This window comes from Rissa tridactyla, chromosome 18, assembly GCF_028500815.1.
Source record: "Rissa tridactyla isolate bRisTri1 chromosome 18, bRisTri1.patW.cur.20221130, whole genome shotgun sequence".
Classification (NCBI taxonomy): domain Eukaryota; kingdom Metazoa; phylum Chordata; class Aves; order Charadriiformes; family Laridae; genus Rissa; species Rissa tridactyla.
The window spans coordinates 8164152-8185003 of record NC_071483.1 but is presented as its reverse complement, the minus strand read 5'-3'; the positions used below and the strand labels follow the sequence as shown (position 1 = coordinate 8185003).

At 52.5% G+C, this 20852-nt stretch overlaps 1 protein-coding gene across 2 annotated transcripts; it reads left to right on the top strand.

The window, feature by feature from the left end:
- The first annotated feature begins 46 nt into the window (after positions 1 to 46).
- PTAFR (platelet activating factor receptor) lies at positions 47 to 20777 on the top strand. 2 transcript variants are annotated; one of them, XM_054223877.1, is made up of 3 exons: positions 47 to 105; positions 12555 to 12746; positions 16541 to 20777. In XM_054223877.1, the coding sequence occupies exon 3, from the start codon at positions 16599 to 16601 to the stop codon at positions 17649 to 17651; it is 1053 nt and encodes a 350-aa protein (XP_054079852.1). In that variant the 5' UTR covers positions 47 to 105; positions 12555 to 12746; positions 16541 to 16598; the 3' UTR covers positions 17652 to 20777. The 2 variants fall into 2 exon arrangements, with proteins under 2 accessions (XP_054079852.1, XP_054079851.1); XM_054223876.1 differs by lacking the exon at positions 47 to 105 and adding an exon at positions 7019 to 7135.
- Positions 20778 to 20852: the final 75 nt, after the last annotated feature.

Here is a 20852-nt window from a genome sequence, read left to right as displayed (position 1 = left end):
CTTTTTTTTTTTTCCTTGGAATTATTAAAAAATACAATTGCAAGGGTGTGAATTGAGTGCTGGCCACTGAAGCGTTGCTGCTCTTCGGCGTGAACACGTTCGCTGGTAAGGGTCTGCTGTCATCCCAAAGTCTGTTCTGACTTCAATTTGGAAGTGACAGTCCTGCGGAGTGGCAGCCGGGAGGGTGGGGAGGGGGTGTCTCTTCCCCGGGTGCTGCCCGGATGGGTGGAGGCTGGGGCCCTGTGCTGAACACTGAGCTTGTTGCTGTGCCTTTGGGGAGCGTGGATGGGTTGGGAGGGCTTGGGCGCCTGCGTGGAGTGTCACTCCTCGGAGCTGTGGGATGCGCTCAGTCATGAGTTTTCATTTTTGAAGTCCTGCTTTGTGTGTGGATTGTAAGTTTTTAGGAGATTCTCAACTGTTGAAAGATGTTCAAAATGGAGTATGCTACAGATTCACGTGTGCCTGGCAGACTCCTCTGGAGACCTTTCTGCAAACTCTTGCTATCTGTCCTGATGGCCATCCCCATGCTTGGGTCCTGTGGGTAGTTGCCTCCGTGAAGATACTGCTTTTCCTCCTCCTCACTGCTCTTAGCCAGCTCCTTTCACTTGGGCTTGCTGTCTTATGTGCCCTGATCTTCAAATGAGCGCACTCCTTTGCGCTGCTCTTGGTGTCTTGGCCATTGACAAGGTCTCTCTTCAGAAAGATTGGGTCTGCTGCCCCTGCAGAGCTTCCATCTTCTGGTGTCTTAACTCTCAATTCTGAGTAATTGCCTTGGATTTCTGCCTGCTAGGGAGGAGCGACGTGATCAAATTGTTGTGTTACCAAACAGATTGCTGCAGGAAAAGCAGCTCCCAAGGAAGGCAGTGCTTTCTGACAGGGCCTAGGACTTAGATGAATGTGCTGGAAGGCGGATGGTGCTCTCCACTCGCTGCCTTTTCTTTTCCTCTCATGCCCTGGTCCGTGTGACCAGATGTGAAGTGAAACGTCCTTCCCTAATAAAATGAAGGTATTTTGGTGTTTTATACATTAAGTAACGCTTAGAACAGTAGAATACAGTTCCTGTTTTCTGTGTAAACACAGGAATACAGTTTCTTTACCTTATTTGTCCTGCTAGGTATAACCTGCTAGACAGACAGCTTGAGCTGAACCTCAAAGGGCGAAATATAGCTTAAAAAATAACATGTCGGTGGTGCCTGGGTGGCACACAAGAGCCAAACAATAACTAGCTGCAGACTACTGTGGGCCAACAGGCCTGGGAGACACTGAACTGTGCAGCACTGCTCTGTTCAGGCGCTGGAATTCCTTTGTGTTGGCAGAGCCTGACCCTCCATTCCCTGGGAACGTGTTGGTAGGACACAACTTCCTTGTCAAGGCAACGACTAGCCACGTTTGTTCGGGGGAAAACGTCCGTTAACTTTTGCGGTGCTGTCTCTCAAATGCAATCTCTTCTGGTTCCTGGGTTTAAGAAATGGGCAGTGCTCGGGTACTATGGTACTTCCAAGCGCAGTCTCTCGCCCAGAGGATGTGCTGTCCCTCTGACTTGTCTGCCCCTTGTTCCCCTGTCAAAGTATTTCTAGCTGAAGAGATCTGTCCCAGTCACTCTTGTCCCAGAGTCCTTCCTTTTGCTATTGAAATGCTGGTCTTTCTAGTAGCATTTCTCGTCAGACGGTGTAATGTATTTGCTGACCAATGGCACTGATCTTGCAGATCCTTTCTTTAAATTTTTTTTCAAGAAGCTCGGGATGAATCCTGTGAGAACTTGAAATGCTTGTAATTATGTGTTACGCTTCTGCCAGACTCTTGCCAGTGGTGCCCAGCGACGGGACAAGGGGTAACAGGCACAAACTGGAACATGGGAAGTTCCACCTCAACATGAGGAGGAACTTCTTTGCTGTGAGGGTGGCAGAGCCCTGGCACAGGCTGCCCAGAGAGGTGGTGGAGTCTCCGTCTCTGGAGACATCCCAAACCCGCCTGGAGGCGTTCCTGTGCCACCTGCTCTGGGTGACCCTGCTCTGGCAGGGGGTTGGACTGGGTGATCTCCAGAGGGCCCTTCCAGCCCTATGATTCTATGATTCTGCTTCTCAGAGACGTGTATGTTTTTGAGAATTTGGCAAGTGGAGTGGCTCACTTGCAGCCTGCGGCCAAAGTCACTGAAGTACTAGTCCTGTGGGCTTCTGCGTTTGGAGTCATGTTTCCCACTGGGTATGTCTTGGTTGGGGCAGCAAAATGTGTAGCTTATAATAATGCTGTTTCATTGTCAGTTCAGCTCTTCCTGCGTCCTTTTCTTCCTGTCCTGCCTACGATATGCTTCTGTGTCTGAATACGCAGTATTTCTCCTCTCTTATTTACGCAGCCAAGCCCCATGAAGCTTCCCACCTGCCAGGCGGGCGTTAGCGGCAGTGAAATACCCGGCCCTTTGCTCGGTATTTCTCTGCTCCACCAGTATTCAAGCTTTGTAAAAGCAAACTGGTTTGAATTCCCTGGGTGGAAATAAGTGAATGCACTATGTGGGCCCCCACAGATGCCGGCTGGGCTGTTGTTGCCTGGGCTCTGCCACGCATGCCGAGGCAGCGGGGTGGATTGAGCGAAACGTTTCATCTCAAGAGGTAGAAATGTTGCAGAGGGAGAGATCTCGAGGCCTCCCTCCTCCTTGGAGGTCTTTTTGGGTGAGCGGTCCTCATAGACTGAAATGTTTGTCCTTGATGTGCAGGACAAGAAAATACATCGGTGGGAATAAGGGGTAATTTTTTTTTTTCTTTCTGGAGGAGAAAAGGTCCCAGATAGCTGCAGAAGCACCATTCAGTAGGGTCTTGGCTTTGGGTTTCTGTGCAAATAACTTGTCCTCCAGGTCCAGTTCCCACAGAACGTACATGGGGGTCTACCAGATCCCAGCTCAGCTCCTTATTCCTTGCTGGGAGTCCAGAGGTCGCTCCCGAAGCTGTTGGTTCCCTTCGGAGGCAGGGGGGTTGCCGTCCCCTCCATCCGTGATTTGCTCGGGTGTATCTGCTGTTCAGCCACGGTGGGATGGGAAAGGAAAAAAACCTTTGCAAGTCACTTGGGGAAACTGCAGCAGGAACCAGGTGCAAGACCTTCCTGTCTGGTGCTACTTTGGAGCCCAGGGATGAGAGTGGAGGATCCCTTGAGCATCTAGACAGGCCCAGGTCTAGATTTCACCAGGTGTTCCCCAGATTAGCTAGATTTCACTGGGTAGAAAAAAAATACTGGGTAAAGGCTAGACCAAGTTAGGGAAGGTATAAAAAGCCTGGCTGATCAGCCAGAGGTGAAATCTGTTCTTGATAAGACATAAACTAGTGTGTTACTTAGCATTTATGATAGTTTGGTGAACACAGCAATGTGCTCTGAATTAGGTGCTGCTGCTCAGGAGCCATTTCTTAGTCACTCAGTGGCAGCGATTGTTTAAAACAGAGTGCTGTTGGCAAAGAGAGCGAAAGGGAAAACACTGTCTTTGGCGCTACAAAGCCGCGTTGTGGCCATGCCTTACAGTTCACGTGGATGCCCATATTTACGCAAGCTTTATTGCACAGCCTTTTAAAATGGGACAGAGGAGAACCAGGGCATCAAAGGGTGCTCTTTTCCTGAACTGGAGAACGAGAGGTTATGGAGAAAAATCAGCGAGAAATGGGTGGAAGAGACACAGAAACGCTTTTCCTGCGGTGGATTGTAGAACTCAACATAGACTATTGTTGGGGTCGGAAGTTTTTAATTTTCATCCATGTATATGTGTTCACGCAAATAAATGCCATCAAGCTACGTGAAGACGCTGGTGTCACTGCTCGCTGCGCGAGTCTCTGCCCCGTGTTGGCAGATGCTGGGAGCGAACGATGAGGGATCCATCACACCGCGTTCGCTTTCTTTATTGGTCGTCATCTGCTGACTGCTGCTGGACATGAAGTACTGAACTAGGTGGCCTGGATTCAACACCACCGTCCTACGCTGTCTGGGTGGCTGGGCCTCCCTCCAGCCCTCCTCTTCCCCAAAGAGATGCTGTCTGTAAATGCACGGAAAACCCCTCGTTCCTCCACCCCTTCTCCTTGGGCAGTAACAACTCTTTCACTGTACGTGATTTGTGTTTCAGGAGCATAACTGGAGTTCTGGGGGATTGACTGCAGCAGGTGTAGTGTTGGATAGAGGGACCCAGGTGGGAGAGATCAAGGGCTTGTGCTCTCCTCTCCTTCCAGGTGAGAGTTTCTTTTGCTAGTTTTTTTTAGGTTAAGGATTGGACTTGATGATCTTAAAGGTCTTTTCCAACCTAAATGATTCTATGATTCTTTCTCTGCCCTCTTAAAACCACAGAAACTGGGAGAAGTTGGCCTTAACATAGGAAGCTTCCCTCGGAAAGAGCTGGGCGGTTGCAGTGCGTCATGTAGACCAAATGGCTGTCTTGGCTTCCTTGTCCTCTTGAAAGCCGCCATCCGAGCAAGCCGCCGTCTGAGCAAGCTTCTCCTGCTCAGGCAGCTGAGCCCGACAATTCACAAGCAGAAAAGGGGCGTTGTCTTTTGTCTTGGCCGCCAGCATGGCGTGGCTGGGCCCGACGGTGTGCAGGGCTGCACCGTCTCGGTTCGAAACGTCCTCGGTTTTGTTTTCCGGAACGCCTGCTGGCAGTGCACCTCCTGCCGCTGCGGGCTGCCCTGCTTTCAGCGCCGGGGGTGACTCCTTTTGCTCCTTGAAAGGTAAAGCTCTTTCAGCCCCGGCTTCGCGTTGTGCACAAAATGGGCAGGTGTCGGGGAGCGCTGCTCCTCCAGGCTGGGCTCCCGTCGTTCCCGCTCCCGTCTCAGGGATGCAGAGAGCGTCGTACACACTTCGGGTAGATCTAGGATGTAGCTGAGCTGCTATTGAGGCTCGGCGGCCTTCCTACTGGGAAACCTCCATGTCACACCGGCTGGAGGACTTCGGACTCCCAGGGCAAGAATGGACACGTACTTTGGGGCCATTATGTCTTTCCTTTGCAGCAGGAGATCTCTGCCTCAGCTGATTTAGTGACATTAAAGTGGATTCTCCTGCATTATGGTCTTCCCTGGCCACCTGCTTGCTCCGTTCATGTTCCCTTTCTGGGATATTCAGTTGTCCTGCAGCAGCAGGGAAGTGCAGACGTAGCGTTAATATTGACATTAAGGTGCAAAGTGCCCTGCATCACAGCCACTACCAGATTCTCACTGAAGAAAACAAGGATGTAACCTGAAGATAGTTGATGGGATTTGCGTCACCCGTTCTCTTTTGTCACCCATCTTCTCGTATCTGGTCAAATTGTTTCCTTTCCAAGTGCTGGCAGGCCCTCTCTAACTTTCGGTACGTTTTTTCTGGGTGGAGCGGTGTTTGCAGGAGCACATTTTGATGACACGGAGAGCACCTGCAAAGGTAAATAACGCCGGTACACGTGCCGGTGCAATTGTTGCATTTCAAATCACAGAACTGAAATGTTTTGGGGAAGGACCTCTGTGGGTCTTTAATTCGACCTCGTGTTTGAAGTGGGGCTGTCACTAATGGTAGGTGAGGTCAGCTGTGGCTTTATCTAGCCAGGTGGTAAGGATGAGACCCTCGGCCTCTCCGGATTCCTGCCCTGGGGACGCGCAGCCCTTCTAGCAAAAATATTTCACCGGTGTCCATCCTGACCGTCCCGCATCCCAGCTGGTGGCTGTTGCCCCTTTTCACACCATTTGCCATTACTGAGAAGAATTCACTTCCTTCTTCTTTACAACTTCCCTTCCGACAGCTGCAGGTAGTAATCACGTTGCCCCTCGGCCTCCGGGCCGGTGCGGCTGGCTCCCTCCCTTGGACGTGCCCAGGGCTCGGGCCGTGGTGGCAGCTCTCTGCCGGTCCCGTTCCAGTTCTCCACATCCCTTTCGAGCTGCACGCGCAGTTTCAGGTGCAGCATCCCCGGTACCAAGCAGAGGGGATATGAACTGTCCTCCCTCTGCCGGCCACGCTCCTCCGGGCGTAGCCCAGTTTGCCTTATTCACAAGAGGATGCTGGCGGCCACCTCTGCAGAGAAAGGCCACAACTTACCTGCACCATAAACTGCTGCAGCTTTTCTGTTTGGCCGGGGAGTTGGGTGTTTGCGGCAGCTCTGCGCGCGGCAGTTGGGTGTCTGGCCGGCTTAGATGGGGGGACTGCAGGACGTGGAAAGAGCCACTTCCTTCTGATAGCGGTGCAGGTCGTGTGCCTGCGCTGATGCGTTGGCAACATGCCTTTATGCATTGACAAGTTGTGATTATCTGTCCCGTCAGGGCTGTCTCAGAAACCTCATGCCTCCTTCCTTGCAGAAGCCAGTGCCAGTCCTTAACGGCAAAGAAAAGCCAACAACCTTTCCTTGTTAAACAGCCCACGATGAATACAGGGAGCAGACAGAAACACGTGTGATTTCTTGTTACACCATGAGTGACTCAGGCGAATGTTACGCCTGTGACCTAAGCGATGCCAGTGCCGCAGGACGCCTCTGAGGAAATCCCGTGTGAAACCTGAGCAGAGCAAGGCCAGAGCTGCTGCCCTGGGACTGTGGCAGCAAGAGGGAGTGGGTCCCCGTGCGTCCGTCCACCCCTTCTTCCCAGGCTGAAGGGGCACAAGCCCCAAGGGGGGGTTACAATGCTGCAGAAAGGGCAGGGAAACTAGCTGCCACAGCCTGCGATGTTTTTCTAGCTGACGTTTCCCCGTGCGGGGACTCACGCAGCAAAGCAGTCTCACCGTGACGCTTTGCCCTGCTGCAGCAAGTCTCCACCTCCAATGGAAGCATTTGAACAAGCACTGGACCACCTCTGTGCCCCCTGGCCAGGCTGGGGAGCCCCATCGCAGGCCTGCGAGGCACAGGGTGACATGGGAGAGTGACAAGCCCCTGGCCAGCATGGAGCCTCTGCTGCTGTTTCCTCCCGCGACCTGCTCGAGGAAGGGCCACAGAAGCCGGTGTCGAGCTCCAGGGCGCAGCCGGGGCACGTCTGAGCCGTGTCGCAAGAGCCAAGAGGGAAGTGAGTCACTCACCTGCGAGCGAGCCCAGCGCCCTCCTTCCCGTCCGAGCCTCTTCCCAGGCGGGAGCGCACTGATGGCTCGGCCCTGCCGGTGGCTCCGCTTGTGGCAGGGACCTGTCAGGCTGGGTCTGCTGGGCCAGGAGCTCTGTGGCCTAGAGGTAAGAGGCTCTTTTCCCTTCTGCTTGCTCTCCTGGGGTGCTGGCCTCCGTCCCCAAGCTCCACTGGCTCCTCCTGCCTGTGGGTGTCTTGGGACACCAGCTGGCTGCGCGTCCCCCCTGTGTCTCTGGCCTGTGGCATCTCAGACAGCTCCAGGGGCTTCAGAGCCACCCTTGTCCTCCCGTCCCCGGTGCACTGGGAAGACGCGCGCTCACTCCCCGTGCCCAGCAAGCAGGGATGAGGTGTTTTGTGATGGCACAAGTCAGGCCAGCGCTGCCATTGCCTTTGGGGCCATGGGGGTGGGGACTGCCCTCCTCTGGGTGCCATCCCAACCCTGGGGGGCAGGAACGACCCCAGCCTTGCTCGGCTGCTGCAAAGCCCTGCCATGGACCCTCCTCCCGCGAGGGAGAGAAGACAACGCTCAGAGCGTCTCAAGGAGCCCAGGTCCCTCATCCCGCTGGTACGTGGCCCTGCCCTTGCCCCTGCCAGGCGGGGGGACAGGGGGACGGGGCAGAGCCTGCCCAGGGCAGGGGACAGGCAGCGCTGTCGGGAGGTAACGCACAGCGTGGAGCAGAGTGACCCGGCCGTGGGCAGCTCAATGGGGGGGGGGGTTTCCCCTCCAGTGGAGCTACGACAGCTCAGGGCTGCAGCACACAAACGCTGTCGCGGCAGCCTGCGGAGCTCATCCCCCTGCCCGGGGGGCTCATCCCCCTGCCCGGGGGGCTCATCCCATGCCCGGGGGGCTCATCCCCCTGCCTGGGGGGCTCATCCCATGCCCGGGAGCTCATCCCTAGGCCCGGGGGGCTCATCCCCAGGCCCGGGGAGCTGCCCCCCCCTGCCCGGGGGGCTCATCCCCTGCCCGGGGCGGCGGGGCTGCGCTCGGGCTCCCTCTGCCAGAGCAGCCGGAGCCGGTCCCGCTCCCGGCCCGGGTTATCCCGGCGGCGGCAGACGTTCCGTCCCGCCTCTGTAGCTGCCAAATGGCCACCGGGAAGCGCCGCCGCTCGCTGCCCCGGGAGGGACCCTCCGGCGCTGGGGTGGACGTTTCCCTGCCGAGCAATCCAAGCGCCAGGGCGCATTCCCGCAGAGCTGGTGATACGGTGGGGGACGTGTTGTGCCGGGCTCTGAAGTGCTCGCAGGGGAAAGCTGCGGAGTTTATTTAGAAGGTGTTTCCTGCACCAAGCAAAAGGAAATCGCGCAGCGGGCGGGAGGCGAGCGGTGGAAACTCACAGGCAGCGATGCTCAGCGTCAGCCCATCAGCCACGCCGGCCCAAAAGGAATTTCATGTCTTCTCAAAGACCTGTCCCGGCAACGGAGAACGCATCCTGGTGAGCGGGACCGGCAGGGATCGGGCTCACCTGGGTGCTGGTTCTGCACGCTGCGTGCGCCGCACAACTCTGAGCCCGGAGGCAGCGGCTGGTGCTTTCAGAAGCTCTGTGCTGGCTCGTCTTGTCCTCGCTCGCTGCTCTTGTCACCGAGCAGGGAAGTCAACGGCGCACACAGAGCCTGTCAGCTGAAATGCTGCCCCTCCGTTTGCACTTCGCGGAGAGCTCTTCTCCGCTAACGCAGCATGGTTTTGCTCTTGGAAAGAGATCTCTGGATATTTGCTTATAATACTGTATTTTCAAAACGAAAAGAGTTTCTGATACCCGCAAAATGTATACGTGGTCATCAAAAGCGGGTATTTGCTAACCGGCTCCGTCTCAGAGGGAAACATGCCAGAGGCAGCCAGTGCGTACAGGGAGGCAGGGTGCACTTCCCACGCGTGCTGCTGGTACGGTGCCAGAACTGAGGGGAACAGCCTGCTGCCTACCGGCCACCTTGCATGAAGTTATTCCCACAAAATGTCATTTGGAAGAGCTGCAGGGATCCAGCATCCTGATACAACAACCCAAAGTACCATTACGGCTACTTAACAGCATCATATGGGAATCAGTTACAGTAAAAGAAGCTTATTTATGTATTAGATTGCAAGTTTGGTTCATAAAAGTAAAGGCACATTCAGGAATTTTTTGTTAACTTGGCCTTGCATGGCATTCAGTGGTGTCAGACTGGGTGCAACCCCTGGACTGGAAGAGTGGGAAACGACACTGAGAACAGGGCAGTCAAAGACTGCCGTGACCACTTCAGAAGTCAGGCCACCGCCAACAAAACGCATCTTAACACCGGATTCACGGTTAGGTGCTTGGAAGCAGGCAGCAGCCCCAGGGGAGCCGGGGATCGGAGTCCCTAGGCTGGAAGGGATGCAAGCGGGAGGAGTGCTGGCTGCGGGGGCAATGGGACCCATCAGCACAAACCAGAGACGACGCAGTGCAGGAGGGAGGGGGAGACTATTCTCACCCTTTCTCTATTGCCTTCGTACTGGGAGCACTGAATCTGGGTCCCCTTCTACTTTTCATGCTTTGAATCATAGAATCACAGAATGGTTTGGGTTGGAAGGGACCTTAGAGACCACCCAGTGCCACCCCCTGCCCTGGGCAGGGACACCTTCCACCAGCCCAGGTTGCTCCAAGCCCCGTCCAACCTGGCCTTGAACCCCTCCAGGGATGGGGCAGCCACAGCTTCTCTGGGCCAGAGGTGGACAAGGGCAAGCCTGGCAAGAGGCCAGTCTACATGACCCACTGGTTGTTCTGGGCGTTTCTGTGAATCTCAACAGCTTGAGGCCTAAGCTCAGCATTTGAGGCAAAGCTGAAAAATGAGTCAATCTGGAGAGCAGCAAGGAGGCCCTGGCCAGCGTGGATGTGGTCAGGTCCCAGCTCGGGGCAGCCAGAGGCGTCCTGACTCCAGTGGGAGTGCTTAAATCAGAAAGCAAAGTTTGTGTCGCTACTGGAGCTTCCACCCATCAGGTCTCTCTGTCTTTCGCCGCTGAACTTGGCGTGATGTTGTTGTTTGGTTCTCTGGGTTTTATGGAAGATCTTTTTCACTGAACTTTGGTGGTGTGCGAGTGTCCCATCAGTGGCAGAGCTGACACAGGGCTGAGCAGAGGAAGGATGAAGATTTGATGAGAGTTCCTCCCCAGGCCAAAACCTCCTGGGCTTTCATTTCCTCCAAGAACTTGGCTGAGGCAGGACAGCAAGCTTTGTTTGGCTGTTGCTACAGCCTTTGCGAGCGCTCCCCTTCCCTCGTCACCAGACATCCTCGCTGGCTGCCCTTCCCCAAGGCACTGACTGGCTGCCAGCCAACCTCATTAGCATGCTTCTGTTTCATTTTTAATTTAAGCCCCCAGAAGCAGTCTTACAGGCATAACCGGGGCTCTGTCTGCTCCATGAAGGGTGACGCTCCTTGGTCCATCTTTACCAGTGGCTTATGGGGAAGGGGGAGGGAGAAGTGATGGTGGCAGAGGGAAGGGGACGGCTGCAGCCTCCACCACCACTGCAGGACCTCACCTCACCCTTAAGATCACCCTGGCGTGGCCTGACGGAGCCAGAGCCTGGCTGTTCCCTGGTCCCCTGCTCCACAGAGCCGGCCCCCCGTGCAGCCCACCCTGACGAGGTAGGGCAGGGTAGAGCAGGGTCTCGCACTGCGCACAGTGCTGTCGCTGCTGGGCTCCCTCGCGCTGCGCCAGTTTGGGTCCTGCTCAGCTCAGGTGGCTTCTGAGTCCCTTGGACACCCCACGCCGTTGCTGTGGGGGACGAGGGTGATCCCACAGCAGCTCAGGGCATGGCCAACTGCGGTGCCAGCTGTGGTGTCCACGCACCTCTGGGTGCTCTGGAGCTTCCCCAGAGGAGGAGGGCCCGGAGCAGCAGGACAGCCTGGTTTGCGCAGCAGTTTGCTGAGCACTTGCAGGATGCCCTGCCGGGCCGGGGGCTCAGCTGGGGCTCCTGGTGGCTGCCAGGCACCGGGTGCACATCCTGCCGCTGCTCACCCAGGGCACCATGCCGAAGTGCGTGCCAGGTCCTTCCCTCTGTAATGGCTCTGGGAAAGGCTGTTCGCACCCTCTGGGGAAGAGCCAGGGAAGAGCTGACCCAGGTGCAGAAGCCCAGCTCAGTGATGGGGCTTTGTCTGTCCCTGACTGGGGACATCCAGCCACCAGCATGGACAGAGGGTGGCTTCTGGCACCGCACTGGCTGCCCTGATGCTGCACAGCCCATCACCTTGAGATGCCTGAGGTCAGACAAGCCAAAAGTCAGCGTTTTGGCTGAGAAGCGTTTCTTCCGTCCACCTTGTCCTCTCTGCCAGTGCCTCATATTCCTGGCTGATGAGAAGGTTGCTATGTCCCGGCTCAGAGCCAGGGCTCACCAGCCCAACAGCAAAAGCATGACTTGAAGATGTCCCAGGGTCTGTGCCTGCTCCTGGCTCTCAGAGGAGTTTGGCTGGTGCCCTCAACTGGTGTGGCCCAGGGGACACAACCTCAGCCTGTCCCTGGTGGCTATGTCAAGACATGGCACCACACCATGGGGGTCTCTGGTGCTCCTCTCAGCATGGACATGGCCAAGGCGTACCATGGGCTGTTTGCCGTAGATGGCATTCCATGACAAGAGACGGGAGAGGCAGCCTTCCCAGGGGAGCACCAATGTGGACTGGCCTCTTCTGCTTCCGCTTGGGCCCACGTTGCTCTTCAGCAGCCTTGTTGCAGGCTCGGGCACTTCTTTGTGCTGGTGATGGACTTTGTGTCTCCATTCCTATGTGTTTCACGCTAAATCCAGGCACCAGACTCAGTGTTTCGGTTCTTGTAGGTGCGTGCAGATGTGAGGTTCGTGCAGGACATGGTACAGGTGCTCCAAGCTCATATCTGCACTGTGTACAGGTGTAAGAGCAGTGTCTGCATGGAGGGCAAGTTAACCATCCTCGTGGGAGCTCCAACTTGGGGTTTATGGCTTAGCTGGGATCACATGTGTAGCTTTGCTTGTCACTGGTGTCTCCCTGAGCACCCCACCAATTTCCATCACTGCGATGAGTGGTCTTCAGGCTGCCACAAATAACAGTGGTTATGACGTGAAGGTGGAAGGGCCAGGTGGATGGCCACCTGCCATGCTGTGGTGTATCAGTGTCCACTGAAGGTCCCTGAGGCAAAAGGAGACCTGGGATGGCTGCATTCCTGGGCCTGTTTAGCCCTAACTCAAGTGTGAAGGAGTCTCTGTGAGGGAATGAGTCTGTCCATGGGATATGTGACTTTTCTGGCACTTCCTTTCCTCGAAGTTATTAAGTGAAAGCTCTTCTGGCTTCTGCCATTCGTCTCTTTGGAAGAAGAATGCTCAAATACTCTCTAATCCCAGATCTAACCAGGGACACAGAGTGGATTCTTATTCTATTTTTAGAGGAAAATCCCAACTTTGTCCTCCTTTAGGATCATCATCAGAGATACTTTGAGGAAACAGCTTTAAGGACTTTCCAGATCTTTGCTGTGGTTAATTGCCTTTCCCCTACAGCTTATTTTATTTCTCATTTCCTTTGAGCTGATGTCATACATTTCCTCTTCTCTAGTGACTCTGCAGTCATGCTGCAGTTGCTCCCATTCTGGTGTCCTGTTCTTGAGAGCTGTCTGCGTGGAGACCTCCCAGCCCCAGGTCAGAGAAAGTAACACTTGGAAGAAGACCGAGCACCCTCAGTAGAACACCCATCACTGCGCTACTGAAGCTGAAGACGGACATATTGAGCTGAATCCTTTCAACTGTGGTAAGCAGAAAATATACTTTATTGGTACTCTTCCTCTTGGAATATACTTTTGCTGATAGCATAGCTTGTGTTAGCGTGGTCTTTGCACCTTGCAGCCATGAGCCAGTAAACCCTTATTGGGAGAGCACGGCCCACGGAGTCGGCGTAGGCTGTGGGCAGAGTCCACAGCTGCCCTGGCCATGCTCCGCTGCGCAGCTGGTTACTTCCACCTCTAGTTCTGCATACAATGGAGCTGATGATATAAACCTCTTGGGATCATCAGCTGGTGTACTAGTGTGCACGGTAGCGGCTTGGGCTAGAGTTGCCAGGGATTTTGGTAATGCAGCGCAGGCTGCTGCTGCAGAGAACAGGACCCACACCCGCCAGCCCGCACCCTGGCCACTGTGCCTGTGCTCCCTTCTGCTGGCGTGGAGAATATGTACGTGCTTTATACAAAGGGGAACCGCTTCAACAGGGGAGGCCGAGTGAGGTCCTGCACAGGGTACTCCAGAGTTTAGGGCTTAAGACATCTCACAAGTACACGGGAGATGTGAGTTTGAGTTCCTTGGGCTGAAGAAGGAAGTGGGTATTGAGTAAATTTAGTGGGCAGTGGTGCTACGCTCGTTTCTAGCTGTATTTGGTAGAATATCTGCTTGACAAGTGAGAAGGGAAAAACAACTCTCTTGTGATTCCCTGAGGACCTTGGCGTTGGCACTGCACAGCCTACTAATGCAGACAGATGAGCTCTGCCAAGTGCTGCTGGGGCCAGGAGACGGCACTGCCATCCCACAGCCCACCTTTGCCAGAGATTCCTAGCAGACTTAACAACGTAGAGCACATCCGTGCATTCATCGCTCCATCAAAGCGCAGCCCCTTAGCTCAAACCCACCTTCTGCGCAGGGCTTTGCAGTGGAGGGGGGTGTGCAGGTTCACTCTCCCTTCCACCCCATCTGCTAAATCTGGCAGCTGATGGGTAGGCCAGGAGACCCCACCGGTAGAGTTCACCAGAGCTCCTGGGCAAAGTTTGGAGGCTGCCATGCCCACGCACAGCACCAGAAAGGCAGGGGTAGATGGACAGTGCCCCGAGGCACAGCCTGGGGGGACTCTGTGAATAAGAGTTGTGGTGATGTACTGGATGTGGGCACTTCTCTCCTCACGAATCCTGCTAGTGGGATGTATCATCTTTTTTTTTTCCCCACTCTTGGTATATTCAAGTCTGGTGCTACAGCGATAGAGGCCCTTTTGTTGCAAAGATTCCAGCCCCAACCACCAGAACTATTTGCTGAAGTTGGCAGACGGTCAGAACAGCGGGTTTACTGTGCAGATTTGAGAAAAAAAAAAATTAAGTTTTCTAACGATCTTAGGTAATTAGGACATCTTTTTTTTTTTTTCCTATTCTAACATCAGAAGAGCGTATCAAACACAAAGCTTCCCACTAGTTTCCCTTGCCCCTGCAGAGTCTCACCCCTTCCCTGATGTCTGTATCTGCTAGGTGCCCTCTGGAGCTGAGAGGTGCAAACCCTTCCAACTGCGTATGGCCTTCCAGCGATGGTCCCTCAGTGGGTGGGAGAGCTGGGCTTAGACACAGATATTTATTGAAGTCCATGTTGTGACAATTAACGCTTTTCATACATAGATGAGGGTGTGAAAACAGATCCATAAATTGCCCATGGCAGGGGGCTTGGAACTAGATGACCTTAAAGGTCCCTTCCAACCCGAACCATTCTGTGATTCTGTGACCAGCAGGACTTGCCTTGGGTCCTGCATGGGTCAAAGGCAGAACAGGGCACAGAGCGTGGTCCCCTGCCTGCTCTGAGACCTCTGCGCAGGGCAGCGGGGAGTCACACGTTCCTCCTCAGGGATGTGCCAGACCTCTGTGGACAGACCCCGAGATGTCATAGCCCAGAGCATCCTCAGCTCCTGGTGACCACCGTCTGAATCAGCTCCTACCCTTCAGACATCAGTGGGTTCTCAGCAGGGTGGCAGACATCGAGGTGAAAGAGGACAGGTACATGCGCCACCTGGCCAACTGCTAGTACTGCCAGAGCTACTTGTTAATTCCCATAGAACATGGCTGAAAGATTGAGTTTAAAGACACTCAAAGCCCAGTGTTGCCCACCACACAGCAGCCTGTGAAGGTCCAAGGGCAAGTTATGGATACCTGTAGTCCTTAGGGGACTTATGAGGGGTAAGGAGGGACAGGATTGAGAAGATGACTATTACCATCCTCTCCTAACAACTGGAAAGAAGTACCAAGGGGTTTGCAGAGTTTTCTGAAGAAAGGGAGAACTTTCTTGAGCTAGAGCTGACTTCCCCATTTGCAGAGGAAAATTGCAAATGTGTAAATGAGGAACCAACAGCTCATGGGCACAAAGAGAGACTCAACCCAGAGCTGACAGGTGGCAGAGCTGGCGCAAGCACATTTCAGTGTGCAGCACCCATCATTCCCATCATATCTTGCACGAGAAGTTTAGGCTTCGTGACTGGCGGTACAGTTTACTCACTCTCAAGGAAAACCACCATGTTCTGCAAACTAGCTTAAAAAACCCAGCATGTTTAAAACCCAAGTAAAAAACCCATCAGCGAGCAACCTAGTGTCCTTGCTGGCGGTTCTCGAGCTGCTTCACCTCCATCAGTCACTTATCTTTCCACGAAGGAAGAGGGAGAGAAAAAAAGGCAGATCTACAGGACTGTGTCACGGAGAGGTGAGTGCCTGCCCAGCACCAGGCAGGGAGCTCTCACTAAAGGCAAGAACAGGCGTGTGTGTCCTCTGGGAGGTAAAAGCAGCAGGTTAAAGTATACAAGGGATTAGACCGAATCCATGTAAATGTGATACAGGAACACATACGGTATTGATGATGCAGGAATTTGATATGTCCAAACTGTGGGCAAGATTTGGAGAAACACTAACTGAGGTAGGGACTGGTAATATTACAACCTGAAGGCGCCTCTTTAGGGACAGTGTTTGTCAGCAGCCTCACCAGTGACACAGGAACGTACAGAATCGCCACTGCTGACACTTGTATTTGATGCAGAAATGGGGGTGGGAAGGAGCCAGGCTGATTTGATGACAACTTGAATTCAAAATGATGGCACAATAGACAACAGACAGGATTTTAAGAGAAATAAACCGTAGTTAAAATCAACAATGTACCACAAAACATCACCCTTGAGGATTAGTGACTCATCTTGTACCTCATTCACTGAGTAATAAAATTGAGAACGCTGGTAGCCTACGAAGTGAATGTGAGATCCTATGGCGCCTGCCACTAAGAAAACAAATACAATCTTTACAAGTGTAAGAAGGAAAATGTCAGAAAACAACAAGTAGAGGCTGACTCTGGAAATGGCACTAGTGAGACATTTTTCCCGATATTGTTTCACTTCTGGAATTTCTAGGTAAAAGTAAATGTAGGCAAGTTAGAAAGCATTAGGAACCACAGGGGGGGAAAAGAGACCCAGAAAACCTGTTTGCTTATAGGAAAAGATTAAGAAGCTTTAGACAAGACAGTGTGGAGTAACAGATGATTTTATCTAAGAACCCTCGAACCCTCATACAGAAAAGTCTTTTGAGATTAGAGATTAGTGATCTCAGATCCGCGCTGCGGCAAACAATGCTGGCTGAAGACACAAAGGCTAGTATGGTGTGGAAATGGCATTGAAGAGAGGACCAAGTGGTCAGGGGAGGTGTCTGTGGCTGGAGCCAAGGCACGGAGCAGAACTCCTGTGGTCACAGACAGCTGAAAATGAAAGGTGGGGTTTGGTTTAGTAATGGCACCATACCAATCAGCTCGTTTTATGCTTTGTATTTTTAGGTAAGAAGAAAAGCTACGTTGGGAAGGTCTGCTTCAGACGTGCTCACTCAGTACCACGATGTCTGGAGCGGACAAAGGTGGTGCTGAAGGTAGTGCTGATTCATGCCAGATAGACTCTGCCTTCCGCTACAACCTCTTCACTGTTTTCTACAGCATCATTTTCATTCTGGGCTTTGTTGCCAACTGCTACGTGCTCTGGATTTTCAGCCGTATTTACCCCACCAAGAAACTCAATGAAATCAAGATATTTATGGTGAATCTGACAGTAGCTGACCTGCTCTTCTTGGTTACAATGCCAATGTGGATTGTTTACTATCACCACCAGGGAGACTGGATCATGCCTGAGTTCCTCTGTAATGTGGCTGGCTGTTTATTTTTCGTTAACACCTACTCTTCCGTTGCCTTTCTGACCGTCATCACATACAACCGTTACCAAGCTGTGACTAATCCCATTAAAGCCGCTCAGTTCACCACCCAGAGAAGGGGTATCTACTTATCAGCAGCTATCTGGATCATAATAGTGGGCAGCTCTTTGTATTACCTTTTTGACAATAATACTAATCAAGAGGAGATCAATTCGAAGAATTTTACGCGGTGCTTTGAGCGCTATGACTCTTCTAGCGGCGTTTCAGCTGTTCTCGCCATTCATGTCATCATCTGTATCCTCTTCTATATAATTTTCATTTTTATACTAAGCTGGAACATCATCATTATCAGGACCCTGTTCTCCAAATCAGCGCAGCCACGGAAGAGTGCTCATGTTAAGCAAAGGGCGCTCTGGATGGTTTGCACGGTGCTGGCTGTGTTCATCTTAAGCTTTGTACCTCATCACATAGTGCACTTGCCCTGGACCCTGACTGTTCTGGAGTTCTGGAAGAAGGAAAACTGTCAGTTGCGCCAACAGCTCAATGATGCTCACCAGGTGACTTTGTGCCTCTTGAGTACGAACTGTGTGTTGGACCCAATCATCTACTGCTTTCTCACCAAGAAGTTCCAGAAGCATCTTTCCGAAAACCTGAAAAGCATGAAAGGGAGTCGCAAGTGCTCCAGACAAACCACAGACACAGTGATTGAGGGCACCATTCACCAAGAGGATGCCATCAGAATCTAGGTCAGCCCTGTTCTGATTACAGACCGAGATGCGTGAATTAGTCACTCATCTTTTCTCAAGAAGCACTGAGGGACACAAGAGAGAACCAGGATATTACATTTCCTTTTTCCCATTAGACAGAAGAATGAACGCTCATTTCTTCTATCATATGCAACTGGCAGAACTGGAACCTGTAATAATCTGGCAGAAAAGCACCTTCTGTCTGGGCTCATGTTCTCAGGGGCACTGAGAACAGCTCAGATGATCTGCTTTTACATGGAAGAAATGTCATTGAGTCTCTGCAGTGAGCAGCTAGAAGCTAAACGCAACTGAAGCTACGCATTGTGTCAGCCCAGATAGCACCATCCCTGGTCCTTTGCCTGCCCAGCTCCCATGAAGATTCCAGTATCAGAGCTGTAAGAGACTTCTAAAAGACCTGGAAGAACAGATTTGCTAGCATCATGAAATGACTTTTTGAAGAAGCTTGCATGGGTCTGTGAAGACAGTCTGATCTGAAGAAGCTCCTGCGTGGCTAGAAGGGACGTAGTCCAAGGAGTTCCTCAAATGCCATCAGAGATCTGCACCTCTGATCCCATCTTACCTACTCGCATGGTCTGCTGGGGCCCATACTTGACAGATCATAGGATCATAGAATCATAGGGTTGGAAGGGACCTCTGGAGATCACCCAGTCCAACCCCCTGCCAGAGCAGGGTCACCCACAGCAGGTTGCACAGGAACGCGTCCAGGCGGGTTTGGAATGTCTCCAGAGACGGAGACTCCACCACCTCTCTGGGCAGCCTGTGCCAGGGCTCTGCCACCCTCACAGCAAAGAAGTTCCTCCTCGTGTTTAGGTGGAACTTCCCATGTTCAAGATTGTGCCCGTTACCCCTTGTCCTGTCGCTGGGCACCACTGAAAAGAGCCTGGCCCCACCCTCCTGACACCCCCCCTTTAAGTATTTATAAGTGTTGATAAGTACTGAGATGTCTGGGAGTAGCTATTACGAACTTTTGCCTTTGCTCCCAGCTCCTGAGTCAGTCAAGTAACTGGACAAGTAATGGTAATAGACAAGTAATAGGCAAGAAAAGGAAGATAAATTGGCAGTGCCTCATCCCCCATCCCCAGATCAGCACTATGTCCAAAGGGGACTATTGTCTGACCTGCCGCCTTCTATGATAGCCGAACTGGCAAACCAGTGGCCTCTTGCACTCAGCTGAGTAATTTTTGGCTGACTGCATGTGTCTGTGGAAATCCAATCTCACTTTGGAGGCTCCAGTAACAGAAGACTATAGTCAGCATGGGCATTATGATAAGAAGAAAAGCTTAACACACTTCAGTATCTTTGTTCTTATTTATTTAAATTAGGCTTGTAGCAAGCAACTGTAGACTATTCCTTCCCCCAGCCCTTCTATTTCTGCTACCAAGAAATTAAGCTGACTAGTTCTTCATATCCAACCACAGGTGAAGTGTTAGAACAGGTCATGGCCACTTTGAGTAAACCAGCGCTGCACAGTGACACAGGAGAGCTGGTAGATACCTAATTCAAGCACTCTGACAAGACGGGAGACTCCTCACTCAGGGCTGGCTGCTGTCAGTTGGGGCCGAGGGCAAAGTGTTCTTCCAGGGTGCTGAGATCTGTTACGCATCATGAGACACTTGAGGTTCCTTTTCTGACACAAGTTGCTCAATCCAGCACAGGAAATTGGGCAGGGGAGGGAAGAGTTTTCACAACAGTTTTTGGTTCCCTAAACTACATAGAAGAGTCTGGTTGATGACAAGAAAAGTATATCTGACCTGTGACACTGATTATTCATATGGAAGTCAGCAGCCTTCCTACACCCACCAGAGAACGTGAAAGATAAGCTCAAGTCTTTCCAGAGATAGGACCAATGTTTGTATCAGACTTTGCCTACATTCAGTGGAGATATGGGTCCTTCGGATGTCTCTCCTGAAGATCCTCAGGCAGCTTTTATGCTTACTTGTGTGAATGCACAAAAGAACTAAGATGCTTCTTTTTCTAACGCTGTCTGCCAGGGCCAGCCACACGCTGCAGGACCAGCACCGGGCAAAGAGCCTGATCACAACATGAATGCATTTCCTTCCTGGCCCTGGACACTGCTCCAGTAATGGTCACCCATAAAGAACACCTCTGGCACCTCTTAGCAGAGAGATAATTCCCCGACTATGTCACTCTGCCTCGATCAAAGCTTTGCCCTGAATCTGCAGTCATCCGAGCCACAGCACACACCAAGGGGGGCAATTTCTGTATTTTAAAAGCCTAAATCTTGCTTGCTGGAGGAATCTGCCTCTGTGTTTCTGCCCTTCCAGGCAGCAGGTTCTGGCTGAGGAGCACTTGCAGCTGGGGTGGAGGCTTTCCCCTTTTCCCTTTGCTGCCCGATGTGACAGCGCAGCTCTCTTGCTTCACAGCCCCTAAGCACTGAACAGATGGAGTTTGGTAACTCTTAGAGGAAATGGAAAGGGATTTTACATGGGGATCTGGTAAATGCATGATCTTCTATTGATTTGAGAGTTTACAGTATAGGCTACTTACTGTGCGTAAATCACATGCTTTACTCCACAGAAAACAGCTGTAAGGCCAGTGTGGGCTCAGAGAACAGAGGAAAACTTGCATTTAAGGAAAAGGCTGAGTGGAGGAAAAAGCCCCGAAGACACTTCAGGAGGATATGCTGCAGTAATTAAGTCAGTAACAATGCGTTTCTAAAAACCAGTCTGAGCTTCTACTTCTGTTCCTGGAATTGCTTTCTCAGATTACCGCAATGTTGCATTACTCTGCTTTAGTTTGCAATAAAATCGGTCCTCAAAAGTTCCTTTAAATAAAACCATGTTCCCCAAGTGTTTTGCCCTGTCTCCCCCTTTCTCATCTTTCTGTATTTATATTCAAGGGTACCATGCCGACACAGCTTGATTTTGGTGTTATTTTTTTAAAAATCACCATGTGAACTCTCGGGAGAGGTGAAATTAAAGGCTCAGCAAGTTTTGACTCGCTAAAAGGGAAGGGGAAAGAACTAATTTCTGACAGGCAACAACTTCTGAAAGACCCGCTGGAGCTCCTCAAAACCCCCGACCGCGGACCTGCGCACACGGGGATTTCCGATGGACGCGGCTCCGGCCGCTGTAAATAACCGCCACCCAGGGCCTGCAGCGGGCCGCCGGTGAGCCCGAGCGCCCGGCAGCAGCGGTGACCGCGGGCCGAGGCGGGGCC

Coding starts and splice junctions, on each gene's coding strand:
- PTAFR (XM_054223877.1), top strand. CDS start 16,599: ATGTCTGGAGCGGACAAAGGTGGTGCTGAAGGTAGTGCTGATTCATGC.